Raw genomic sequence first — 11,439 nt, 5'->3', positions numbered from 1 at the left:
TTCAAACATTAATATCTGATATTATCTTTAGAAACAAAGTCAATATTTAACTACACATTCAGTTTTTACCATTGATCTCTATTCTCCTTTTAACTTTGTACATGTACTACATTTAGTCAGCTGATTATGTAATATTCTGTGGGGAAACTTCAGGACTGCCAAAAAGAACATTTTGTGGTGCCTGTACAGAGTTATTATTAGTTACTTGGAGATTAAGATTTTACTTGTGAACAGTTTCTAAAATAAGTTTCATGGTCACAAATCAAAGTATTCAGCAGTATATACTGTAAAGCTGTACTGCTATAACAGTAAAACACTATTAACAAACCATTAGTATGATATACAGTAGCCATATGACTTTTTGTATACAATACAATATGTATATAAGTGTGTGTGTGTGTGTGTGTGTGTATATATATATATATATATGTACACGACCTGTCAAACGTTTGGACACATTTTCTCATACAAGTGAATGGGAAAGTGTGTCCAAACTTTTGACTGGCAGTGTATATGTATACAGTATATATGTGTATATATATATATACATACTATATTGTGTATGTGTATATATATAGCATATTGCATATATACAATATATTATCTATATTAATATGTATGTATACATATTAATATATAGTATGCGTGTGTGTGTGTGTGTGTCAAAGTTCATGCATGTGTCTATATACAGTATGTGTGCGTATGTATCTGTATCCCATTTATGTGTATTAATATATGAATCTGTATGTATATATATTTATGGGTGTGTTCTGTATATATGTATATGTACATTTGTGTACAGTATGTAGTCCAGTCAATGAGATGTCAATCAACATATAGTCATTTTTTTGTTGTTATTTTATATCATAAGGCCTTTATTTTGTAGGGGTGTTTTTTATCTCAAGGTATTATCTTGGCAGTACTTCACTACAATCATAATAAATAAATAAATCAGTGTTAAAGAAATGTATTAACACTTATTAAAACGTATTCCTTCAGCTTTATAATTTGAAATCTAATCTTGAAATGTTCTGCTGTGTTTTGTTCTATTTCTAATGTGTCTACTCTTAAAGCCGTATTTTTATTTATTTTTTCCTCTCGGGTTAAATAGGTGTATCAATCAACTTCCTGTATTTATTTCCTCCTGTTTTTCTGCCTTCATGGCTTCCGGGCAGTAATCAGTCAGTACACCTGCCTCCCTTGCCATCCATCCATCTCTCATCCACCCTCCATCCATCCGTGCAGGCGCTGTTGCATGCTGAACACATCGTCCCTCCTCACCATGTGTGTTTGACGTCAGAAACTTAGGAGGGGCTCCTCCGCGAGGCTGAACGCTGTTTGTGGTGCTGAAACAGAAACAACGCCTGAATTGTGTTGCCATTTAGCGATTTTGTTGCTCGTGCGCTTTCTCCCTCAAACATGTCTCTTTAGTCCCACAGTCCCTACCGAGCAGCTCGCACCTGAGTCGGGGTGAAAACATGCTGTTTTAGCGGAGAGGAGCGATGGATTAGTACCCAGAGCTGAACACAGGCAGGAGCGGTATGGATTCACGGTGGTGTCCCGTCCTCTTCGCTGCATTGGCGGCCAGCCTCTGCTCCTCACCTGCCCTCGCTGACAGAAAATTTGGTAAGAATTTATGTTTAATTTTAGTCTTCATTTTGTTTTTTATCGTTTTAGTGCCTTATATAGAATCTGCCTGCGTGCTAAATCCACCATACTGCCTCGGTTCGTTGGTCGTTTAACATTTACCCCCGTGCAAAAGTTATTATATATCATATTTTAATGTACGATTTGCAGGTGCATGTTGCTTTCATGTTTCAATTTTCAAACTTGCCTTTGTGCTTGATCTGTTTGAGCGAGGTCTGAACATCCAACAGGAAAAGTTACATAATCCATCAGGCCTAATGGAAGAAATGTTTGCTGTCATACTTTGCGTTATTTATCCTAACAAACAACAACTTTTGCAGCCAGTAATGAGCTTTACATGCAGATTGACACATGCAACTTTCATAATAATGCACTCAATTTCATATGGCTTTAAAAAAAAAAAAGACTCGACACATAGCCTGAAGGAGCATGCAATTTTAAATCCAGTTAAATATTTAATAGTATCCTATGCCTCCTCAGAAAGAAAGGGCATCTTTCTTATTCATACAGCCTTGTTTCAATTTCAGATTTGGCCGGGTTGCATTCACATTACCCTTGATTTGTTCTTCCAGCACTGCCTCAGACACACTGTAATTTAAAATAGAGTATGGCACATGTCCAAATATGACATATTAGAGACGCCATAGTGATAAATTGTGTCCCAGGCAGACTTAAGGGGATCTTAGTCCCATTCAGCTTGCTTGAAGTATGTGTTTTGTCATTGCTTATCACGCCTCTAAACACACTGATTCAGGACCAGCACACATGACAGTATAACTTTATAATAAGCAAAAGGCAAATATAGGTATGAGGCTGGCACTGCTGCTGTGTGGTGATTCATAAAGGCACTGAGCTGCATCATATTCAATATATTTATAACCACAGGGTGTAATGTAATATTCATACACACATCATTTTTAACATAGGTGCACGTAAATCTTCACAAACATATTAAAGAAAGCATTTGATAGATGGGGTTTTTCCCTCTGCATGTTTGCTAATTTATGCTAAGGCTACTTGTGAATGAGTCAGTGCTTATTCCCTGTGTGCCTCTACATCGTTGAATTCTCTATTTCTGTGTGTGTGTGTGTGTGTGTGTGGAAGGGGTCTCCATTGACAGAGTGTGGCTGCTTATTGTTTTTAATGAGTCCCGCTGTGGATTAAACCCGTGTTATTGGAAAGCTTTGCATCAAGGTGTGCTGGTGTGATGTAGCAGCATACCTTACATACAACATAAAATAATGACTCTGTTTGGGTTTCTGCGTGGGCGTGTTTGTGTGGGAGAGAGACAGAGAGAGCGCGCTGCGTGTGGGTGTGTGTGTGTCCTGCTTGTCTGAGAGCATCATGAAAGCCAGACAGCGAGAAATCAGTCTGCAGCTTCATGCTCTGGTTGTAAATTTAAGTGGTGTGAAATCTGAACAGTGGAGTGTGAATTTGGCCCGATACATATGACTTTAAAAAACAGAACTTTTCCTCAGTGCTTGAAAATTCCTGTCGCCTCTGTAGCATTTTTGAAGTACTTAATGCACTTTAACAATCGGCTAAAACCTCCTAAGAGTTCACAGAATTTGACTTTTTAATGCACACGCTCTTATGTACGAGTTTAATCAGTAGTAATATGCAGGCAGACAAAAATAAAGACAATATTTAAATAAACTGGTGGTGGATATATTATAAGCAGTTAACGTGCTGCTATATATTTCTTTGTTTGCAGTCAGCATAGCTACATAATTTAACTTTAACACTTCTTTTGGTATTTCAACACACTGAGAAAGATTTAGAAAAGTAGTTGTCATAAAACAGAGATGCAGCAGAGCTAACGCTAAAGTTCATGGGGGAGATATATCATGTGTAAGCTAGGAGTTAGCCTCCGCTAGCCTTAGCTAAAGCCAGACGTTTACTAGCTTATTTTTCGCTTAATGTTATCAATGTTCGAAAAACTTCCATTGTAATGTACCAACTTTTCAGTAATCAAGTTTGTCATTTCATGTAACTATTGTGGCAGAAGATAAATCCAGTCATAATGAAGATTGAAAACAAGCTAAACTCTTGCTAACGTTAGCTAGGTCAGCTGAGAAAGAGTGAAGGATTGAAGTTAAGTTCCTCTGGTTTGATGTGTTACATTAAGTTGAAATCAATTTGAACAAATTTAATTTGCTATTAACAATATTTGTATGGCTTTGTTCTTTTAAAAAAATGATTGAAATATACAAATGTTTCGTAGAGCATATGTTTGACTCTGTCGAATGCTAGGAAGACATCTAGCAAAACTTGAATACCGTTTCAATCTCTTTTTCTGGACTGTAAGTCGAGCTGAAACGGCATTTCGAGAGTATCTAGCTTCCGTATCGTGACGTATTTCCGAGTGAAACAGGACGTGCAGGCGGGACATATCATTAGAGGGATTTGATTTGATCGTTGAGAAGTGGGCGTAGACAGACATTCCCCACAGCGCAGTAGCTAGCTAACTGACCGAGCGTTCTTGGTGCTCTGCGGCTAAATGTTGCAGATTGATTGGTTGAAATTGTTTGGTGCTAACTTACGTAAGCACGCGTGAAATTTAGTTTTACCGGAAGAAAAAATGATCTGATTTTGATATAAGAATTAGAAGAAATGGATTTTCTGTATTTTTTTTGGCCTATATTGTCAAATAGATGCACAATATTGCCGGGGATGTGATCTAAAAGGATTGAAATGACATTTTTCATTTCACCTCAACTTTAAGTTTATAGAGCTGATTTATTACAGAGCTGAGGGACCTATTTTTGTTGGTAGCTAACACATTTCCCTTTACATTTAGCAATAGTATTTAAAAGGCAGAGTACAGTGGGCTATCTGTATATGCTAGGTGTTTTGTAGGTTTTATTGCATCATTTCTTTTTCTGGTAAAATACCAGCATAAACAGTTACAATTAAAGCATTAAATCATTTCTGTTTCATGAAGTTTCCTGAACTTTAAACTTACATAAATACAATCATGATGGAGATAAAAACCTATAACACTTGCTAGCCATAACTAGCCTAGCACAGTATAGCGTTTGCCTCCAGTGGAATCCCTTGTGAATCCTTAAGATCCCACATTTGAATGTATTAATTTGTAGTATTGATTTAAATATACAGTAAATATTGATATCAGACAGACACAGGAAGGTCTATTGTAAATCCCTTTCACTTTGAATAGGAATAAGTTTAACTTAACAAGGAAGGTGAAAGAACACATTTAGTTTGTAGACGTGTCTTCCTCTGAACATTGTCCAAGGGCAGAACTAAAGTAACCGCATTCCTGGCAGTTATGCAGGTACTTAATCAGCCTAAAAAGGCACAAAATTAAACAATTACAACATTTTAATCTCTTATCCATCTGTTTAATTTCACTGCTGCAGTTACTTCTCAAATCTGCTTCTCCAAGCATAGATTCTTTCTCACCGGCACAGGATGACATAAGCAGCAGAAAACCACAAAGACATGCTGTTTAGTCACCTTGATGCGATCGTTACATCTCGTTGCAGTTCCTTCCAGAGTGACGCTTAAGTCTACCAACCAACAGGAGAGGTCATGGACGGGTTGTGCTTTTCCTGTGCCTTCCTGCTGATGTGACTCACTAACCGGCCTTGAGTCCAGTGCCTTGAAGCGAGCCATAATTTAAAAGCGTGTTTGAGAAGAAGCCAAAGGGTGATATTTCCAGCAGTGGGAGGTGTTTGACAAACTTAACAACACTGTCACACGTGAATGTAGTCACAAATACACCCTGGAAGACTGTGTTATGTGATTCTACCGATGAAGTAGTAAAAAAAGGATTTAGGATTGGCATCTTTTCCGCTGGGCTTTACTTTAGAACTGAACACGGAATAAAAATGCCCTTGGAAAATTTGCAGAAATCGATTTGCTGTTAAAATTCTGCTCAGCATCTCTTTCTCTGTTTGCGGAGGTTTGTTAGTATCCTGAGTCCCAATAACAACCACTGAAGATCATACAGTTTGTTAACCAGACAGGCAGCCTCTCTCTGGCTGCAAGGTCAGGAACACAAAGACGCAACTGAATTAAAGATGTCTCAAAGGCCTTCATGGTTCTTAATCACACCATAGTGATTGTAAAGCTAACGAAACCCTTTTTTAGCATTAGCATAAACTAGTCTTTTCCAGTCAAATTAAGGAGTGTTATTGATGTATAGAGATATGTGACAGGGTCGGTTATCTCCGATATGTACACGGAGACGCTGTCCTTTAAGGCCGCTCTGCTGGCTCTTTTCATTATGGCTGGCTATCAGCAGCCATCGCCTAATACACCCAGACAAGTTAGATTTGATTCATAGGCTGCTGAGCTCTATCTATTCTGCCAGGGGCCTCTGTCGTCCCATAGATATCAGGATATCAAATATCTTATAGTGGTTGTAAATCATCTGAGAGGATTGAAATTCAGTGTGATATGAGGATAGATGTTTTACAACCAGGCGGGTTATGAGCGCTGTACAGCATATATCCAGCTGAGGTTAGACATCTTGCTTCAGTGGAAGTGGTTTGTTTTCATCCTATACGTTGTGTTGTTTGGGTCGTGTTATTATTTCCTGAGTTGCTAGGACACTTCCTGTGTGTCCCAGAGGACCTGTTATTTCTATGCATCCAGGGAGCAAGCTTATAGTTTACTGAAGACGTGTTTAAACGGAGCATTTTAAACCAGTATTTGTAAACTAAAACCGAAAGTGAAAGCGTAAAAAATGTATGCAAAAGGAGGGTAATATCGGAGGTAACTTGAACTGTACATCAAATCTAAATTATTTACCTTAAGTCCACAGTCCAGCTAGCAGCTCTGTGAGTCTCTACTCAGCCAAAGCAAAACTTTGAGCTAAAGGACTAAAGAAATAAACTGCTACAATGTTAGCTTTATTATAAACTCCTGCTTTGTCATCTGTTAGCAACCAGGTTAGCACTTAGGGCCTGTGTCCACTAACGGCTTTTTTTGGCGCTGGCAGATTCTACAACCTCATTTTCAGAGCGCTTCTCATCAGCACTTACTGGTACTCGGTTACGAAAGTTGTTGTGCGCCACTTACGCTTCCCTTAGTAGTAACGGTAGTAGTAACTACCGTTAGTAACGGTTAAGTCTGTTATAAATTTCTCTGTTTGCTTAATATTTGCTTTTATTCAAAGAAATTTAACAAAGAAAACATAAAAACGCCGGAAAGGAATCATGACATTAGCAGCAGCTCTACACCTGGAAATTGTACCCTTGAAAAAACGATGTCTGCTCCGCCGTTGTTGTTGACAATCCCGCCCCTTCTTGATATTGATTGATCGGTGAGGGAGAAGTGACACTGACGAGTGCTACGTTGTTCCAGAAGTATTTTCAACTGCGAGCGCAACAACAAAACAAAAGCTGACGCCGAGGGTGTTTTTGCGCTGAGGATGCTGAACTGCAGCGGTTTTGTATAGAAAATAGTCGCTGCCGGGGCAAAAAAAAACGCTGTTAGTGGACACAGGCCTTAACATGCTAGCATTAAAAATGCCAAAATGCTGATCTTAAGCAGGATATGTTTGCCCTTTCAGTTTAGGGTGTTAGCATGCCAACAGTTTGTACTAAACAGAAAGTAGAATACATGAGTTCAGACAGGAATGTTTGATTTCTGACTGAAATCCACAAATATCCACCCCATGGTGACGCTAGAGGAAAAGCCAGGCAAACCATGAGTGTCTGCGCAGGATTTCACTTACACCACAAATAATGTAATAGTTGTTAAAATGTTCCAGTCTGGACGAGAACAGACCTTGTGATATGTCCTCTCAGACCGCAGATCAGTGTGCTCTCAACACAACCTAACAAAGACTCAAAATATCTAAAAGCAGAAACATTTTTGTAAAATAAAACTCCTTTTCTAAAACTCTCTTTCGCCCTTTGAAACTTAATGAAAGTAAAACTGTATCACCGATACAAGGATGAAAGCTAATTGGGCTGCCAAAACCATTATGACCCTGCCTGTGTGTCTAACACTTTCTCGGTAAAGGTTGCTTCGCATTTTTCTTATCTCTCAGTACGTCTGAGTCATCTTGACTGGACTGGTGGAGGGTCAGCTTTGAGGCGCTAGCTTTCGCCCTCAGTTCAGACTTTTGGATGTGGAGCCTTTCTGCAATTCACTGAGTCATCCAGTAAATGGCGAAATATTCATTTGATGAGGTTTTATTGTGCGATACAGCTTTTATCTTTGCACATGGCTGAGCAGGACGGTTAAATGAGCATTTGGTGTTATTTGCAAAGCTTGTTTTTCTAAATCAGTAATCTCAACAGCTGCAGCTTTCACTATCACTGTAATCAGTCTAACATACATGCCTACAGCCTTGTTTTTAGGACTTAATTTTGATATGAATTCTTGTCTGATGAGCTGTTTAAATTCTTGCTTTTTTTTTTCCTAATTCAAATGTTGCAGCCTTTAAATTGTAAGCAGTAAATTTCAGAGGGGATCGACACAGAGCAGGCTGTATATTCCTGGCTTGGGATGCTGCCACGGCTGGTGTGAGAACAGACGAAGTGCGATGTTTCTTTGTGACTCAACAGATGCTCGGAGGAGTGAGTGTTGGCTTTGAGGAGATATTGAGACGGGGGGAGTGGGAGAAGAGCGGCTGGCTGAGCTTCTGTGTCTCTTCCCGAAAAAATGTCAGCAGCTCTTCAGAGGAAGGAAGTCAGAAATGTGTCAAACAGACGTGTGGAGGCAATCCGTCTTGTTATTCCTCTCTTCCCCTGCTTGGGTTCAAGGTGAAGCTGGAGGAATCTGGGTCAAGGAGAAAGGGGGCCGCTGGAGAGGCAAAGGAAGGTTCTAGATTTTGTCTTTTACATGCTAATCTAAAATTAAATTAAATTTCAGTAGCTGCTTTTTACTCCCTGGAGACGAGGTGTAAGAACATGATGCGTTTACACGTCTATGTTGGTAAAACAGTGCAAAGAATGTGCTCCTTATTGTACTTTCGCACCTCGCCTTACACCTGAGCCTCTCCGCCGCGCAGCACAGACAGTGTGAAAACCTCCTCGGGTCCTACAAAGGAAAGGTTGGCGGCTCTGTTGTGCCTTTTCACAACTGTTTCGCTCAGTTCAAATTAAACGGTGTTGATAAAGGGGTCAGCGTGAAGGTCACCTCTGTGTTGCAGAGCCAAGATTTATAATGAGGACAATAACACCGTAATGAGGATTCTGAAGGCTCCCGAGTCGAGCACAGGAATTAATCCATACTATCTCAGCTGTGATTAAAGCAGTAATGTGTCTGCTCAGACTTAGGATGATGCTGATTAATACTCCGGACCATTTCTCAGTGCAGCAGGGAAACAAAATTACCTTGGTGGGGGGAGGAAAAACAAGGAGATGCAGAAAATGTATCCGGGGGAGGTGCTTCACTGTTTTTGCCACTAATTCATATGACTGCTGGAGTCTATTAAGTGCATTAGTGACATTTTCTCTGCAAATTTGGCTCAGATCCACTGACACGCATTTGGTTTGCAGCACTTAACACCCGGCTCTAATGAAACAAGCAGTTTGTAGCATTCATCACAAACTACCAGTGTGATTGGCTGGTAACGCTGCAGGAGCCTTAAAGCTGCACTCATTATTGTTTTTTGTTAATAATGGATAGCTTGTAGTGGTGACTCTGCACTTCCCCCTCAGCTCTATGGAGAATTTTAGCGTCTTTCAGCTGCATGTTTTGATTTCACGGCCCACAACTTCACTGTTTTCGTTCTGTCTTATCGCTCTCCTCTGCGGTATCCATCTACAATAAAACCCACTTAATGCTACCTGGACAGGACCAAACCATACACTGTAATAAAGAATTGGGCGTAATTAGCATGACGTCATCCATTTGTTTTTGAACTACTGTTTTGAAGCCTTGATTTTGGCATATTAGAAGTCGCCATCTTGGTTTTTTTGGAGCCAGAAGTTTTGGAGCCAGAGTGCTTAGATACGCTCTATCCTGGTTGACAGGTTACTGCGTTAGCAAGGTTGTCAATCACAGGTAGCCATGCCCAAAAGCATACCCTGTTTTATTGTTGGTTTAACGCTTAATAGGACCATTATTGTCACATCATTCTGTATTAACGAAGACTTTAACTTGAGACTTTACTGAACAAAATAAATCAACGGAGAAGTAGCGCAATTTTCTCAACTGCTTCCATAAAATATTGAAACCAGTGAACACACGCCCCCTGCTGGCCGTTGGAAAAAAGGCAGATTTAAGGCGCTTCCATATTGGCTTCTCTTTTGAAATCAAGAGGCTACATTCACTTCATCGTCTATGGAGCAAACACCATACAGTGGAGGTTAACATCTGCCATTGCCCTCAAGGGGGAAAAAAAACGAATTGATGCAAGTTTGAATAATTGTAATTTTAAAATCCTTACCAAAAAAATAAAAATGCTTTTTTTGGTACTGAAGTTGTAGATACCAAACTGAGTGATTTGTTTGATTGTAGTTAGATCTGAGGATTCTCCTCAAGCCATAAAAAATCCCTTTCCCTGTTGTGAAGAGTGCAAAAAAACAGTCACCTTCACTTGAACGCCCACTTTTCATCCGAGAGAAAGTAGTGCCCAAACCCTGTTGTGATGAGAGTTGTGATGACCTGCACTTGAAATAAGGACCAACTCAAAAGAGTTAAACTTTCACATCGTCTGGAGGACTGGAGATTTCCCTCGGGGTTCAGGTTGTGTTGCTTCACTTAGAGCTCCTCAGCACATGAGAGGGAGAACTCTTATTTGTTTGACTCGCTCTGGTTCTGCACTTCAGCGCCCAATCACACCTCAGAAGAGGGGAGAAAATCAAATGTCTGAATCATTCATCGCGGGTCAAGGAAAAGGTCAAGCTGTCCTATTTCTGGGTCCTCCGCTGCCGCAGTGAAGCTGCCATCTTTAATTCATGGTGGCTGTCTGGGCTGTAGTCTGCAGCTCGCAGCTGAGTGACTGAGAGTGACCCGCCTGCCTGGGAATCCTGAGACAAATTCTCTGGAAAGTCGGTGAAAAATGTGTTTGGTTACATTACTGGATGTCAGGTGGTTTCATGTCAGGTTCCCTCTTCAATCAGAGTGACCTCAGAGCTCCCCGACTCCCTGCTTCTAGCTCCTATGCCAATTATTCATGTTTTTAAATAACTTTAGTTTTATTCTCTGATGCATGCTTTAGCCTTGAAGTTTGACATTATAGATAAAACACTTTTTGCCAAATGAGAACAAATCTCTGTTTTAAATATGAAGCTACAGCCAGCAGCTAGCTGGCTATTTTGGACTGAAAACTGGCTCAGTCCGAAGGCAACAAAATTATCATACAAGCACCTCTAACAGTCAATAAATTTCATGTTATATTTTGTTTCTTTAATCTAAAACCCCAATGTATAAAGCAACATATTGCCTTTTATCTTTGGACAGAGCTTGGCTAGCTCTTTTCCCCTGCTTCCAGTCGTGGTGCTAAGCCAGTAAGCCTAAGCTAGGCTAACTGGCACCTGGCGTTAGCTTCTTATTAGCTTAAACATGAGAGTGGTGTCGTTCCTTTCACCTCACTCTCACAGAGAAAGTGTAATGTAGCTTATAGTATTCATTTGGTGTGAAAATATATTGTTAACAGTGATAAAGTGTAAAAACATGTATATGCTAGCTTTTTTCTTGTTTCCTGTGTTAATTAGCAAACAGGTTTACTATCTTTGGACAGAGCCAGGCTAGCTGTTTTCCCTCTGCTTCCATTCTTTGTGCGAGGCTATGCTAAAGAGCTAAAGAGCTGCTAGGTGTAGCCAAACCTTTACAAACGTTTATGTGCCACATTATTTCTCTAAT

The 11,439-nt window shown here is 39.9% G+C and overlaps 1 protein-coding gene across 1 annotated transcript in view; it reads left to right on the top strand.

Moving 5' to 3' along the window:
• Positions 1–1,317: 1,317 nt before the first annotated feature.
• The window catches only part of ptprn2 (protein tyrosine phosphatase receptor type N2), a 137,689-nt gene continuing 127,567 nt past the window's right edge, over positions 1,318–11,439 (top strand). The window contains exon 1 of the mRNA XM_069667372.1: positions 1,318–1,626. Coding sequence (XP_069523473.1) covers positions 1,542–1,626 — 85 coding nt within the window. The 5' untranslated portion in view covers positions 1,318–1,541. The remainder of the gene's footprint in view (positions 1,627–11,439) is intronic.

The sequence above is a fragment of the Semicossyphus pulcher genome, unplaced genomic scaffold (assembly GCF_022749685.1).
Source record: "Semicossyphus pulcher isolate SPU_LCO1_2020_fin unplaced genomic scaffold, fSemPul1.0.p SCAF_18, whole genome shotgun sequence".
NCBI classification, from domain to species: domain Eukaryota; kingdom Metazoa; phylum Chordata; class Actinopteri; order Labriformes; family Labridae; genus Semicossyphus; species Semicossyphus pulcher.
This window is presented reverse-complemented; position numbering and strand designations above follow the sequence as displayed.